At 43.7% G+C, this 17,142-nt stretch overlaps 1 protein-coding gene across 2 annotated transcripts in view; it reads right to left on the bottom strand.

Annotated features, from left to right (window-relative positions):
- The window catches only part of LOC139574046 (AF4/FMR2 family member 2-like), a 165,114-nt gene that overhangs the window by 74,841 nt on the left and 73,131 nt on the right, over positions 1-17,142 (bottom strand). For both annotated transcript variants that reach the window (XM_071398174.1, XM_071398175.1), the window contains 2 exons: positions 12,380-12,424; positions 812-898 (listed from right to left, as the gene is read on the bottom strand). In XM_071398174.1, coding sequence (XP_071254275.1) covers positions 812-898; positions 12,380-12,424 — 132 coding nt within the window. The remainder of the gene's footprint in view (positions 1-811; positions 899-12,379; positions 12,425-17,142) is intronic.

Raw genomic sequence — 17,142 nt, 5'->3', positions numbered from 1 at the left:
TCTTAGTTAAAAGATGGCACCATTCAATCAGGATTTATAGACACAGGCTTATTATTAGGAATGTCAGCTGGGTCACGCTATGAGATTCAGACCATGTCCTATTAAGACACAAATAAGAGGGCTTTAGCTGCAAAATTAGGCGTTGGGGGATTTGAGGCTAGGGAACGACAGTAGAGAGGAAAGGAAGTAAAAGCTAGGAGAGACACAGATGCTGGGAGTTAGAGGAGGAGAGGATGAATGGGCTGAAGGACAATGGATTATACTATAGCTAAATCACACTCTATTACAGTGCGGCTGAAGTGCTGACAGGAGTTTGTCCTTAAAAAGTCAATCCGACCGGCACATGCAGCCAGACAAATGAAGTCCTACAGCTATCTGGCCGATAGCAGAGGCTCTTTGCTAGCTCTCCTCTCTCTCTCTGGCTGGGTCCCACGCTCTCTCTTTCTCCTTCTCTCTCTGGTGCCATGGGTGTTTCACTGGTCCTTTACTGTGACAGAACCTGACAGGCTTTCACAAGGATGACAGCCCTGGGTCGAATTTAATACATCCACTTTTACTTGATTTGTTTTCCCTTCCGACTGACACACGGATCACGTGATTACTGCTTACCAAACAAATAAGTGACAGTAGGAAATGACCCTATTGACTAGGACAGTAGACATTCAGAATGCATACATCTCTATCATTGTGATAATAGTATTAACTAGTGTCAGTATTACTAGCACTTATAACATAGTTGAAGTACTATTAGTAGTAGTATTGCTGTGCTTGTCAATGAACAGTACAGTGTAGGTCATACTATAGGACTCACCTTGGAGGGAATAGGGAACTTGGTCTGCTCAGCTTTGCCTGGAGTGTGGATGGCAGTCAGGGGAGGAGGCCAGGAGTGGGTCATCTCCTGCAGGGCAGACAGGATTCAAATCAGACATATGACACACACACACACACACACACACACACACACACACACACACACACACACACACACACACACACACACACACACACACACACACACACACACACACACACACACACACACACACACACACACACACACACACACACACACACACACACACACACACACACACACACAAACCTGCATCCCACTGCGGGCATGTCTCTGAAGCTAACAGAGTTGGTCCTGGTTTGTCGGTGGATGGGAGACCAGATGCTGCTGGAAGTGATGTTGGATGGCCAGTAGGAGGCACTCTTTCCTCCAGTGATTGGGGACATTGCCCTGTGTAGGGTGGCGTCTTTAAGATGGGACGTTAAACGGGTGTCCTGACTGTCTGTGTTCACTAAAGATCCCATTGCACTTATTGTAAGAGTAGGGGTGTTAACCCCGGTGTCCTGACTAAATTCCCAATCTGGCACACCATCATGGCCACATAATCATCCTCAGCTTCCAATTGGGTCATTCCTCTCCCCTGTAACTATTCCCTAGATCGTTGCTGTAAATGAGAATGACGCTTGTCGGATTGGGCAGGGCTCGAAAACTCTAAAACATCAACAGCATCATCCCGGATACCCTAGACCCACTCCAATTTGCATACCGCCCCAACAGATCCACAAATGATGCAATTTCAATCGCACTCCACACTGCACTTTCCCACCTGGACAAAAGGAACACCTATGTGAGAATGCTGTTCATTGACTACAGCTCAGCGCTCAACACCATAGTGCCCACAAAGCTCATCGCTAAGGACCCTGGGACTTAACACCTCCCTCGGAAACTGGATCCTGGACTTCCTGATGGGCTGCCCCCAGGTGGTAAGGGTAGGCAAAAACACGTCTGCCATGCTGATCCTCAACACTGGGGCCCTTCAGGGATGTGTGCTTTGTTCCCTCCTTTACTCCCTGTTCACCCACGACTGCATGGCCAAACACAACTCCGACACCATCATTAAGTTTACTGATGACACAACAGTGATCACCGACAATGATGAGACAGCCTTTAGGGAGAAGATCAGAGACCTGGCAAACACACCAAGACAATCGTGAAGAGGGCACGACAACACCTTTTCCCCCTCAGCAGACTGAAAATATTGTGCATGGGTCCCCAGATTCTCAAAAAGTTATACAGCTGCACCATCGAGAGCATCCTGACCGGTTGCATCACCGCCTGGTATGGCAACTGCTCTGCATCTGACCGTAAGGCACTACAGAGGGTAGTGCATACGACCCAGTACATCATTGAGACCAAGCCTCCTTCCAACCAGGACCTGTACACTAGACGGTGTCAGAAGAAAGGCCAAAAAATTGTCAAAGAAAATTGTCAAAGACTCCAGTCTCCAGTCATAGACTGTTCTCTCTGCTACTGCACGGCAAGCAGCACCGGAGCGCCAAGTCTAGGAACAAAAGGCCACCCCCATTTGTTTTTTTACACTGTTCTATGCATAGTCATTTCACCCCTACCTACATGTACAAATTGCCTCGACTAACCTGTACCCCAGCATATTGACTCGGTACAGGTACCAGCTGTATATGATCACTCGGCTACGCATACCTCTCCCTAACGTCAATATGCCTTGTCCATTGCTGTTTTGGTTAGTGATTATTGTCTTCTTTCACTGTAGAGCCTCCAGCCCTGCTCAATATGCCTCAGCTAACCCTCTTGTCCCACCCCCCACACATGCGGTGACCTCACCTGGTTTAATTGATGTCTCTAGAGACAATATCTCTCTCATCTTCACTCAATGCCTAGGTTTACCTCAACTGTATTCACATTCTACCATACCTTTGTCTGTACATTATGCATTGAATCTATTCTTCCGCGCCCAGAAACCTGCTCCTTTTACTCTCTGTCCCGAATGTACAAGACGACCAGTTCTTATAGCCCTTAGCCGTACCCTTATCCTACTCCTCCTCTGCTCCTCTGGTGATGTAGAGGTTACTCCAGGCCCTGCAGTGCCTAGCTCCACTCCCATTCCCCAGGCCCTCTCATTTGTTGACTTCTGTAACTGTAAAAGCCTTGGTTTCATGCATGTTAACATTAGAAGCCTCCTCCCTAAGTTTGATCTATTCACTGCTTTAGCACACTGCCAACCCGGATGTCCTAGTTGTGTCTGAATCCTGGCTTAGGAAGGCCACCAAAAACCCAGAAATTTCCATCCCTAACTATAACATTTTCCGTCAAGATAAAACTGCCAAAGGGGGCGGAGTTGCAATCTACTGCAGAGATAGCCTGCTGAGTTCTGTCTTATATCCAGGTCTGTGCCCAAACAATTTGAGCTTCTACTTTTAAAAATCCACCTTTCCAGAAACATGTCTCTCACCGTTGCCGTTTGTTATAGACCACCTTCTGCCCCCAGCAGTGCTCTGGACACCATATGTGAATTGATTGCTCCCCATCTATCTTCAGAAATCATGCTGTTAGGTGACCTAAACTGGGACATGCTTAACACCCCAGCCACCCTACAATCTAAGCTTGATGCCCTCAATCTCACACAAATGATCAATGAACCTACCAGGTACAACCCCAAATCCGTAAACACAGGCACCCTCATAGACATCATCCTAACCAACCTGCCCTCCAAATATACCTCTGCTGTCTTCAACCAGGATCTCAGCGATCACTGCCTTGTGTCCGTAACGGGTCTGCGGTCAAACGACCACCCCTCACCACTGTCAAACGCTCCCAAAAACACTTCAGCGAGCAGGCCTTCCTAATCGACCCGGCCCGGGTATCCTGGCAGGATATTGACCTCATTCCGTCAGTAGAAGATGCCTGGTTATTCTTTTAAAGTGTTTTCCTCACAATCTTAAATAAGCATGCCCCATTTAAAAAAGAATTAGAACCAGGAACAGATATAGCCCGTGGTTCACTCCAGACCTGACTGCCCTTGACCAGCACAAAAACATCCTGTGGCGTACGGCATTAGCATCAAATAGCCCCTGCGATATGCAACTTTCAGGGAAGATAGGAACCAATATACACAGGCAGTTAGGAAAGCAAAGGCTAGCTTTTTCAAACAGAAATTTGCATCCTGAAGCACAAAGTCCAAAAAGTTCTGGGACACTGTAAAGTCCACGGAGAATAAGAGCACCTCCTCCCAGCTGCCCACTGCACTGAGGCTAGGAAACACTGTCACCACTGATAAATCCAGAATAATTGAGAATTTCAATAAGCATTTTTCTACGGCTGGCCATGCTTTCTCCTGGCGACCCCAACTCTGGTCAACATCCCTGTACCCCCCACAGCAACTTGCCCAAGCCTCCCCCATTTCTCCTTCACCCAAATCCAGATAGCTGATGTTCTGAAAGAGCTGCAAAACATGGACCCCTACAAATCAGGAGGGCTAGACAATCTGGACTCTCTCTTTTTTAAATTATCTGCCGAAACGTCTGAGATCCCCAAAGATTGGAAAGCTGCCGTGGTCATCCCCCTCTTCAAAGGGGGAAACACTCTAGACCCAAACTGCTACAGACCATGTGTATGTGACAAATAAAATTTGATTTGATTTGATTTGACCTATATCTATCCTGAAAACCTTGTGAAGACTTACAGAAAACGTTTGACCTCTGTCATTGCCAACAAAGGGTATAAAACAAAGTATTGAGATAAACTTTTGTTATTGACCAAATACTTATTTTCCACCATAATTTGCAAATAAATTCATTAAAAATCCTACAATGTGATTTTCTGGATTTTTTTTCTCATTTTGTCTGTCATAGTTGAAGTGTACCTATGATGAAAATTACAGGCCTCTCTCATCTTTTTAAGTGGGAGAACTTGCACAATTGGTGGCTGGCTAAATATTTTTTTCCCCCACTGTACCTGCGTATACTCTCCACTACACTATTGTGTGTGTGTGATAGAAGCAGAGAGAGATAGGTTGTGAGCTTGCAGAGGGTGTCATCTTTCAGTGAGTATATGAGTGAGTATGCCCAAGATCACAGCTTGACACACACACTGCATGCATACTGTGTACACACACACACACACACACACACACACACACACACACACACACACACACACACACACACACACACACACACACACACACACACACACACACACACACACACACACACACACACACACACACACACACACACACACACACACACACACATCAGTTGAGCTTTCTCCTAATTTATTAAATATAGTCCATACACTCTGTCTCACACAACACTTAAATTAACATGATTGCACAATCTGATTTGGGTCTGTTTTGAACTTGGGAGGGTCAAATGAAAATAAACACCTCTGCCTTTATCTGTCAGACTGAACTTTATCCCGAATATAGATACTCACATTTCAGAGTTGCACAATGTGTCAATTAAATATTATGATCTAGAGTATCAAATTAAAACTGTGTACTTGGATATCCCTACGAAGATCAAGACAACATAAGCAATTGGTTTTCACTGTGTGGTTGAACGCGTTTGTCAGAGTAGCAGTTATCAAACCCAGTATCCATGTCTGGAAGTAAACAACAACATTCTTGGCTAATAATATTACAATCTCACATACTTAGAAATTTCACTAAGTTAACCTTATTTTCCCCCCAACAACACCAATATTACTGCCGTCTGGGAGACACACATGATCCATTAATTTGTGTGAGATGCAGTTAGGGCAGTGGGGAGCTTGGCTGATCCCTCGCAAGGCTTTGAGTTGCAAATTAAATGTATTAAAAGCAGCCGAGCATGGCTCCCAAACCAAACAGGGCTATCGAAATACAGCAGAGCAAGGGTCACCAACTGTTTAGTCTTGCACCCTTGTGACAACAGGACAGACCATTGGTTAAAACCTATGTGTGTTTAAATAAATACACACTGGAATAATAGTCTAAGCCGACCATCTTCTAAAACGCTTTGGTCTAGGGATGGATTGTTTTGTCTTTCTTTAAATATTGGAGGTACAGAGGCAAGAAAATGTATGTGAACCCTTTGGAAATACCTGGATTTCTGCATAAATTGGTCATCAAATTTAATCTGATCTTCATCTAAGTCACAACAATAGACAAAAATAGTATGCTTAAACTAATAACACACTAATTATTGTATTTTTGTTGTTTATATTGAATACATCATTTAAACATTGTAGGCTGGAAAAAGTATGTGAACCCCTAGGCTAATGACTTCTCCAAAAGCTAATTGGAGTCAGGAGTCAGCTAACCTGGAGTCATATCAACGAGATAAGATTAGAGATGTTGGTTAGAGCTGCCTTGCCCGATAAAAAAACACTCACAAAATTTGAGTTTGCTATTCACAAGAAGCACTGCCTGACGTGAACCATGCCTCGAACAAAAGAGATCTCAGAAGACCTAACATTAAGAATTGTTGACTTGCATAAAGCTGGAAAGGGTTACAAAAGTATCTCTGAAAGCCTTGATGTTCATCAGTTCACGGCAAGACAGATGGAGAAGGTTCAGCACGGTTGCTACTCTCCCTCGGAGTGGCCATCCTGCAAATATGACTGCAAGAGCACAGTGCAGAATGCTCAATGAGGTTAAGAATAATCCTATAGTGTCAGCTAAAGACTTACAGAAATCTCTGGAACATGCTAACATCTCTGTTGATGAGTCTACGATACGTAAAACACTAAACAAGAATGGTGTTCATGGGGAGGACATCACGGAAGAAGCCACTGCGGTCCAAAAAAAACATTGCTGCACTTCTGAAGTTTGCAAAAGTGCACCTGTATGTTACACAGCCCTACTCGCAAAATATTCTGTGGACAGATGAAACTACAGTGGAGTTGTTTGGAAGGAACACACAACACTATGTGTGGAGAAAAAAAGGCACAGCACACCAACATCAAAACCTCATCCCAACTATAAGGTGTGGTGGAGGGAGCATCATGGTTTGGGGCTGCTTTGCTGTCTCAGGTCTTAGACAGCTTGCTATCATCGGCAGAAAAATTAACTCCAAAGTTTATCAAGACATTTTGCAGGAGAAAGTTAGGCTATCTGTTCGCCAATTGAAGCTCAACAGAAGTTGGATGATGCAATAGGACAACGACCCAAAACACAGAAGTAAAGCAACAACAGAATGGCAACAACAGAACGGCTTCAACAGAAGAAAATACGCCTTCTGGCGTGGCCCAGTCAGAGTCCTGACCTCAACCCGATTGAGATGCTGTGGCATGACTTGAAGAGAGCAGTTCACACCAGACGTCCCAAGAATATTGCTGAACTGAAACAGTTTTGTAAAGAGGAATGGTCCAAAATTCCTCCTGACCGTTGTGCAGGTCAGATCCGCAACTATAGAAAACGTTTGGTTGAGGTTATTGCTGCCAAAGGAGGGTCAACCAGTTATTAAATCCAAGGGTTCACATACTTTTCCCACCCTGCACTGTGAATGTTTACACAGTGTGTTCAATAAAGACATATACATATAATTGTTTGTGTGTTATCAGTTTAAGCAGACGGTGTTTGTCTATTGTTGTGACCTAGATGAAGATCAGATCAAATTTTATGACCAATTTATGCAGAAATCCAGGTATTTCCAAAGGGTTTGCATACTTTTTCTTGCCACTATATGTCCAATCCCAATCTGGGTCTGGGTTACTCTTATTGTCCTGTGGTGTTATACAGTCTGTGGTGTAGCCCACAGTATCGTATGCACTTGTCTCTCATGTCATGTGGTTTAACAGATCAACTTCTCCTATTAATGCACTCAGACAGACCCATCACACAGGCGCATGATCTACTGTTGAACTGTCAGCCACAGAGATAAAGATGCATATGGACAACATCTCTCTATCTAATCCTTTTCATTTATATCACTCATCTCTCTATCCCTCTATCACTCCATCCCAAATTCCCCAGAGTAACACAGTGACCCTGTTGAGTTCATGACATGTTTTAACTACATCTCAATAAGATGAGGAAATGAAAGTCTGTGTGTGTAGAGAGCCAAGTTTGTGGATCAGGTCATTTATTGAGGTCTGTTGTTTATAATGCCTCTGGTTTATAGAGTTCATTTCCTTCTAAACGTTGGCTTGGCCTCCTCCTCCTCTCTCTCTATGGAGCGAGTGACATCAGCCGGGTCACCTCCCGGGCTGCCGAGAGGAGAGCGGGTGGAGAGCAGAGGGGGTCGGAGGGTGGAGGTAGACAGATGAGGTGCTAGGAATATGATCCTGCCACCTCGGCGATAATGTTGTATATGAAGTATTACCTTTCAGATGGCCGTGCATTGTGCTATCAGGGTGGAAAGTTACCGCAGGTTTTGATGAATCTGCAGCTTTCCTGTTCATCAGCAACGGTGAAGGAGAACACATGCCTGCTATTTATAATATACCACACAGATGCACACAAGCACGCATGCACAAGCACACACCACGTGCACAGTGCAGATAGGCGAGGGAGCCAAAAGCTCACTTTCTAATCAGTTTAGATCATTTTTCTAAGCATACACCATCTGTTTACCTGGAGTCTTTGATAATATTTTCATGTGCTAAATATTTGAAATGTTTGTCACATTTCTTTCAGGAAAATGATTGGCTGTTAAATCATTAATACTATTGCAAAAAAATATACTTTACTTCCCCACAGAGATAAATCACTATGGGGCTATACTGTTTTGGCAATCTCTCACAAGTGCCCACAGTTGAGGTGGAAAAATTATCATGGGATATTGACATCCTCAGTTGATATCAGAGCTTTGTGTACAAACTCCAGGCCATTGAATAATCTGATCCATTGCCATTGGTCACAGAAAGTCACACAGGCTGTCACAACAGAGGTTTGAAAGGCAATAGGGCTGAGAGGCCCACCCAGAACAGGCTTCCACTCCCCCTTGTTATGTTCTGTCTGAGAAGAGAGAGAAGAGAGAGAGAGAGCGAGAGAGGAGATAGAGAGGGAAGAAAAAGAGTGAGTGAGAGAGAGAGGAGAGAGTTAGAAAGAGAAAGACAGAGAGAGAGAGAGAGACAGAGAGAGCAGGCGGGCAGCAGCCGATACATAGTGGCAGACTGTGTCACGCAGGGAGAAGTACCTGTCATTATTCATGCTGGGCCTGGTGTGTGTGTGTGTGTGTGTGTGTGTGTGTGTGTGTGTGTGTGTGTGTGTGTGTGTGTGTGTGTGTGTGTGTGTGTGTGTGTGTGTGTGTGTGTGTGTGTGTGTGTGTGTGTGTGTGTGTGTGTGTGTGTGTGTGTGTGTGTGTGTGTGTTGCCAGCATGTTAGCAGGACATGCTGTCTAAATAAGCCATCCACAGTGTGGATACAACAATGGCCACCTCATGTGCTTTTTAATGAATGCACCCATCCCTCTGGCTTTTGTTGTAGATTTAAAAAAAACTCATACATCAAGCATAATACATGGAAGAGCAGGTCTGGAGCCCTTCTATTGGAAATAACCATGCAACGCTATCCTTATGAATGTAGTGAATAAATGCTGTATATTGAATGATATGTACATTACATAAGTTGTATAATTATAATAAAAAATTTATTACAATGTAATAATTACATTATGTTTGTAAACTTGACATTTGCCTTTCTAATCCTATTCAATTCGAGATCAAAATATTGGATAACTGAAATAGATACAAAAATGTTTGCCTGTGTACGTCATAAATGTTCCTCTCGTTGAGAAATGTAATCATCTGTATCTGAGGGGGATGAATCAACCGTTTCTGATCTATCGGTGCTTCACCTGACGCCACCCAAGAGAATAAACTTTGAAAATCCCGGTTAGATACTGTATGAGCAAAGAGAATATTATCCCTTTAAGATATGCACTTAAGAGATCAGGGACTTTTTAAGTGGTCCACATGATCTGGGTGCTTGTCAATAGCAGAGGATTGGAGATTGGTATCTCTATTTGTTCCATTAGCTCATTTTCCAAGTATGAAGAGTGTCATTCATAGGCACCTCACGTCTTAGACATTCTGATCTTTCAAAAAATGTCTCAGCTGAAATCCTGTCTTTTGACGTTCCAGCCAGTGAGTGATGAGTAAGTGAACTTAGAGAGGCTTGCTAAAGTGGCAGCAGTTCACAGTGTGAGGATTTGAAAAGGCTGCGGTGGTATTAGAATCTCCCAGGCTGCTCTGCTCCTCTCCTGTGAGTCTGAGTGACTCCTGAGTCACGGCTGTGAATCACTCCTCTCTCCATGTCTTTCTCCCTCCCTACTGTAGCCAGCAGTGTGGCATTGACGCCACATGGCAGCGTGGCTCTCTCTCTTACAAACTCAGCTTCGCCTCGCTGGGCCCCACCATCATGACTCACTCCACCTGATGGCCATACTGCCAGTTGCCCGGCAACTATTATTTGACATCATCACCCTCCCAGAGGGTTCCCATGTTTGACAGGTCCACATAACTCAGCCGTTCGGTCGTTCGGTTGGTGGAAGTGCGTAGTCCTCCACTGGTTACCGTGATGTCTACTGTACTGCCGTTGCCTGAGGCAGTGGAGAGGCTGCAGGGGTTCATGACTGGAGGTCAGTCGTCACGGTAATGCAGTGGCTGGGCTAGTACCAAACACACTGCATCCCCCTTAGCCAAACAAGGGTATCAATGAGCGTCCCTGACTCACTGTCATAACCGCTAGTGCGGGTTGACTCATAACCTGCAGTCCCCACAGATATATCCACGGGTGGGTGGGTTTAGGGTAATTAAATATTGTGTGGGTGGGTGGTTGAAGGGTGGGTGGGTGGATGAAGGGTGGGTGGATGGGTGGCGGGATGGTTGAATAAAGAGAAAAGAATACCTTTTATTTATATAAATGTATCATTCTTGTGGAATCTCTAGCTATAGGCTCCATTGAGATTTTCCTTCATTATTTTTATCTGGCATTAGTGTGTAAGCCTAAGCTTTAGGGCCTAACTGTACGCGGGCCAAATACTCTACAAGCCAATCGCCAAATGCTTTTGGGAACTGGGTAGAAAAAGTTTACATTGGCAAAAAAGACAATGTCAGAGCTTAACTCAAAAAGCTGCGAAATTAAGAGGGAGGGCCAGAAAAGTAACGTTTGGGAAAGATGATAGCAGTGCTGGCTATGTTATGTGTGATGATTGTGTTGGAACTATACAAATTCGACAGTCCCAAGACGGGGACTTCAAACAGGCCTATGGCATGTCAAGGGAGCTGTAGCTTACTGTTCAGATGGGTTAAATGTAAACTGAAATCTGGACACTGACTGTAGGTCTATAACCTCTCAAATAGCCTTAATATTAACTCCTGCAGGATTAAGCATTACTTGCAGTACAATTATGTTCAATTTTGACTCAGGAACTAGAGTGGAGAAATATGATTTCTTTCTTCCAGCGTCTTGAGAGAATGCGAATGTGCAGTTATACAGTATTCCGTCTGTAGAGGTGCTATCTTTCTCAGCATCATAAAATCTGTTCGAATTTCAACCACATAAAATATGCATACAAGCCCAACTGAAATCTTATCAGAAACATGTTGGGTCGTTTTCACAACCTATTTCCTTACAACCGGTCAAACTGATGTTATTTGGGAATTTTGAACAGAAAATCTTTCTAGTTTTTTGGGGGGGTTCTTGCATTTTCCTCCTCTAAACATATTTGCTCCGTGAAAGAAACAGAGATGACAGAGAGAACTTTACCAAAGTCAATAAGACTGAAGCATTCATTCTATCAATTTATGACATTATTCTGGTGAGCAAGGGTTTATTTAGCAACGTATAATGACAGAAGAGAAGCCCCATGCATCTAATTACAAGCAGAAACATTTGTAAAATCAGGCAAAAATAATCCTGCATTCCCTGTTAAAAAATTGTTCTGGCGTCTCTGACTGTAGCCTACAGCACATTTTCTATATTAGCGGTTTAGAGTTCGGGTGTGGGCCTCAGTTTTTAACTTTATCACATATAGTCGGGTGGTTGCGGATGGGTAATTGCAATCGCGGGTGGGTGCGGGTGGACATACAGCTGACCCGCGCACCACTAATGACCGCCCCCTGCACTAAAGCCCAACCAGCATCTCTATTCACTCTGGTCTGTCACTCTGTGACCTGTATGTCACTCTGGAGCCAATCAGCACCTGCTACAAAGGTCAAAGTTCACCGAAAACGCAGCCTATATGTTTGCATCTAAAAAGGCAATTCCTTTTTCAGTTCATATGGTCCCAGCGCACGTTACATTCAAATTCTGTACAGGCTATTAAGCACAGAATTGATTTCTAAACAAAAGACTGTGTCTCTGCGTGCAAGAAGGTCAAAGCGCTTTACACACACCAAGGATCTAAATTTGCCTGGCTGCATTCACCCTTGATGATTTTTATCAGATTTGTATTGGAATACAAGGGCCCATTATAGTAAGATCACAGAGGCTTTTCTCTTTTCTCCCTGCCTGGGAGCCCCAGTCCCTGGATGGAAAAGTGGCTTTGTGTGCAAACAGTAGCTGAGGCGTAACCAGGTGTAATTAACGGAGGCCAGAGAAAGGAAGTGAATCTCACTTACCCGTAGAATCTCCTCCACACAGCTGGAGTCACTGGACAGGCTGACCTGCACACACACACACACAGAAGAAAAATACTTGTTAGGGAGAGGAAGAAAAGAGAACAAAAGATAGTTTCAAAGTAGCCAAAAGGTTCTGAGAGCGCTTCTGATGTAAAGGGTGAACTGAAGTCCATCTCAACAAAGAATAACAGATAAAATAAAGAAAACCCCCAGAATATTTGATATTTTCATCCGCAGACATAGAAAACACATATCCATATTGAGTGGTATTTATTATTCACAGACAGAGAGGACAAATAGGCCTATCTATTCTCAGTCAGAGAGATGACTGCTAGGGGATGACATCCCTCTTAATGGCTCACAAAGGGTCTACAGGTAATCACACAGTACCAGCCAGCCAACAGCTCACCCCCTCAACCCAGACACACAGCAGACTTGGAGCAGACCAGCACTGCCCCAGACTGGGTCAGATAAATCCTAGGCCTGGAAAATAATTTTTATTTTTATTTCAGAAAACAATACCTCATCTTTTCATTGCATACAGAACGAAGATGCCTGATGTACTCGCAGTAATTGCAATACTGTCAGTATTACAAGTGGAACAAATGACAAGTCATGGTAATGCCATGAGGTCACCATGCAGTCATTGCCAAAGACAGGCTGAACTGATAAAATATTCCAGTTCAATATGCCACCTGGCTCTATACAGTATATAGATCATGTTGGCAAACATGCTAATTGCAGCTCAACAGATAATTACGGAATCTAAGTATAACCTAATACCTCATCACAAACTGATAGAGAGAGTGAGGATTATACTGGATATGGCCAGTTCATAGCAAATTTGACCATAGCAGTGAATCTCCAGTAATGTTGTGTGTGTGTGTGTGTGTGTGTGTGTGTGTGTGTGTGTGTGTGTGTGTGTGTGTGTGTGTGTGTGTGTGTGTGTGTGTGTGTGTGTGTGTGTGTGTGTGTGTGTGTGTGTGTGTGTGTGTGTGTAGGCTAACATACGTACTGTAGTTGATCTCTGGGCTGGCTGATGAGATCATGCCACCCACAGAGCCACATGGGACCCTGGATGACTGGCTGGCCCTCACACAGTCTCCTCTGCTCTGCTTTACCTCTGCTCTGGTAGTGGCATCAGCCCACCCCGTGCATGACTGGGGGCATCTTGGCACTGGAAAGGTCAGTGAGTCCGAAGAGAGGGTTAGGGGATTTGGGTAGGGAGGAGGCGTGGGGTGAGGAGTGATGGAGGGAGCAGAGCTGGGCTTTATCCACCTCAGGCTACAGGGAGCTGGGTAGCTACACACAGTAGCATCCACAAGACGCTCCTTATGCCATGGCTGACCTGTCATGTTCCTCCATCCTCCTTCTACACTACCATCCTCTGACTCTGTTTGACACAATGGTGTGATCTATGCTGCAAAGCTGCTAAACTACATGCAAAGCCTCAGTGGCAATGAGGAGATAAATAAAGATCAAATATACTCAGTAAGATTTTGTAGTTGTAAATAATTGTGATTTAATGAATATGCATCTTTGCAAAGTACCAGCTCCTATTGAATTCTGAGTATCAACAGAACTGAAACCATGACAGAAAGCAATTATAACACACAAAATGGTAGAACGCGTTGTTTAACTATTACATCAAAAAGTGAATTAGTAAAACTATATCTATATTTCACCGGTATTCCTCTCCGGAGATATTAGTGTTTGACTGTTTGTGTCTGTGTGTTTATGAATGAGCCATGCTATACAGTGCCAGTCCACAGCGGAGGGTGTCTGGAGCCATCCTTATTCATCCCAGATCCCACAAGGGGCATTGGAGTCTGTAGGAGCTTTGTAAACAAGCCTCACAGACAGACATAAACTTCCTGTTAGCTCAACCAACAGCACATAATATCCTGTTCCCATAGAAACCAACCAAGTGACTCTAATCAGATGGGTTCTCTACCATTGTCCTGGCTCTGTCTAATATCACTCCATGGTACAGAAGTACAGGGGCACAACTTATTCCAGCCACACCGTCCATATCACCGTCACCTGTGGTGAACCCCATTTAGATTCCAGGCGTGACTCTCGGAGGTGCTCTATGTCTGCCTTGTTCCTCTGCCTCGGGAATGAGCACCAAATGTCAAAGATATAAAGAGGAATCCCAGTTCAGTGACAAACAGTTTAGACCCACTCTGAGAGGTTTGGGCTTGTCGGGATCAAGTCAGATGTGACAGATATCTGGGTTCATATTGCAGAGATTGAAGTTATTGTCATGGTTATGACGCTGGAGCTAATGGAAGTCAGGTGAGGTAAAACACAGAGCGTCAGCCGGCTGGTTGACATAAATTGTGACATTTCAGATAGCATTTGACAAATGTGATTGAACAGACAATGCATTTCCAATGGGTTGAGGAGTGTGTTTACAGACGCATTAAAGCGCGTTAATTTCTCAATATCCCCAAAGTTATTTTGCAAAATGGCTGGAACAGAATTATCCAGCTGAGATCTTATTTCCCAACTCAGGCAGGGTTCTCTGTGTACCTGCCGTTCCAGTCAGATTGAATGGACTTACAAACGATTTCTCTGCGATAGGCAATTTCACCATGTGAATAAAAGCTTTGCAAGATCCCCGTGTTCCAGAATAGCGTGGTTCCATGGGCAATGTAAAATAAAAATGAGATACGCTCTTCAGATGTAATTCTCTACAGTTCCATGTTAAAAATCATTTGTGTGGACAGTGTATGGACTGTAAAGTGTATGCGGGAGAAATCATGAGGGATCGAAAAACACAGAAAATCCACTACTGAATATTGAGCAGCTCAGTGTTACAACCGGTTACAACTCACACGTTTTAATCACACTAAAGCAGTTAATTGTATCTTCACAGTGATGAATTTAACATGCTTGGTGTTTTTCTCACACGGAGATCACTGGAAGTGTCATTAATCTCTCTCCAAGTTATTTTTTTGGCAAGACACGGGTAAATGGAAAAAAAGGGAAGAAAGGATAGAACATTTTTTTGTCAGTCACCTCGTTCTGCAAACTGCAGAATGCTTTCAGGGAAAAATAAGACCAATTGCTTTGAATGATGTGCAGATCCAGGGAATATTGCAGAGGCAATTACTGGGGCAGAAATACGTTTTCTTTGAAATAGCTGTTGAGAAAAGCGTCTGTGCATCAACAACAGATAAGATGTATTAGCCTCATTTTTAAAAACACAGTATCAAAGTTGCACAAGGCTCTGATGCTCTCAGCAACCACTCAAATTGTGCTTAAAAAGTGGAAGAGCAGCTCCAGGAACAAATAGGTAGATTTGAACATGAGACGATAAGCAGAAGCTCACAGAGGGCTTTCTAGCTGTCTATCCTTCTGACGGTGGACGGGTGAATAAACAACGGGAAAAACATGATTGATGACAGAAAAAAGGACACACAGATAGACAGGCATATAGTGCAGTCGGCCCATGCCTCAGGGGGATCCTGGTATACACACAAAACCCAAGCGAGATATTAGTCAATTTGAGTCAACATCTTTATTAACAATGAAAAAGGGGGAGGCTTGCAAGCCGAATAACACCATCCCAACTGTGAAGCACGGGGGTGGCAGCATCATGTTGTGGGGGTGCTTTGCTGCCGGAGGGACTGGTGCACTTCACAAAATAGATGGCATCATGAGGTAGGAAAATTATGTGAATATATTGAAGCAACATCTCAAGACATCAGTCAGGAAGTTAAATCTTGGTCGTAAATGGGTCTTCCAAATGGACAATGACCCCAAGCATACTTTCAAAGTTGTGGCAAAATGGCTTAAGGACAACAAAGTCAAGGTGTTGGAGTGGCCATCACAAAGCCCTGACCTCAATCCTATAGAAAATTTGTGGGCAGAACTGAAAAAGCGTGTGCGAGCAAGGAGGCCTACAAACCTGACTCAGTTACACCAGCTCTGTCAGGAGGAATGGGCCAAAATTCACCCAACTTATTGTGGGAAGCTTGTGGAAGGCTACCCGAAATGTTTGACCCAAGTTAAACAATTTAAAGGCAATGCTACCAAATACAAATTGAGTGTATGTAAACTTCTGACCCACTTGGAATGTGATGAAAGAAATAAAAGCTGAAATAAATCATTCTCTCTACTATTATTCTGACATTTCACATTCTTAAAATAAAGTGGTGATCCTAACTGGCATAAGACATGGAATTTTTACTTGGATTAAATGTCAGGAATTGTGAAAAACTGAGTTTAAATGTATTTGGCTAAGGTGTATGTAAACTTCCGACTTCAACTGTATATATATAGCTATTGGGCAGTTACGGCAGTGATCCAACACGGCGCTTAAGAAGTCCTTAGGGCATTTGAGATTGAAACCCCCCCGCCCAAGGCTGAACCTAACAATAGAGGGCTAACTCTCATGAGAGAGTAGTTACTGTATCTGAGTGACCCTTTACCCAGCAGAACTATCTCACAGAGATGGGATCAGACACTAACAGACACACAGAGGAACAAGTACAACAGAGGCACTGATGTTTTGCATGAAAATGGAACAAGTTGTCCCAATGAAGTTGTCAGTCAGTAAGGAGCTCTTTGAACTGTCAGATCAACAGAGAGAAAAAACTGTTTCACTTCCTAATTCCCATTTATGCCATGTCACACACAGTAACGGAACAATAAATATTTTTTCAAAATAGTAACATGATTAAATCAACAACACTACAGATACCTCAGTATTTTATAAATGTTCTGAGTATGCCTCCTTAAGTACATTTTCTTAC

Source organism: Salvelinus alpinus, chromosome 4 (genome assembly GCF_045679555.1).
Source record: "Salvelinus alpinus chromosome 4, SLU_Salpinus.1, whole genome shotgun sequence".
Taxonomy (NCBI): domain Eukaryota; kingdom Metazoa; phylum Chordata; class Actinopteri; order Salmoniformes; family Salmonidae; genus Salvelinus; species Salvelinus alpinus.
Note: the sequence above shows the minus strand (reverse complement) of the source record. Positions and strands in the feature narration are given on the sequence as shown.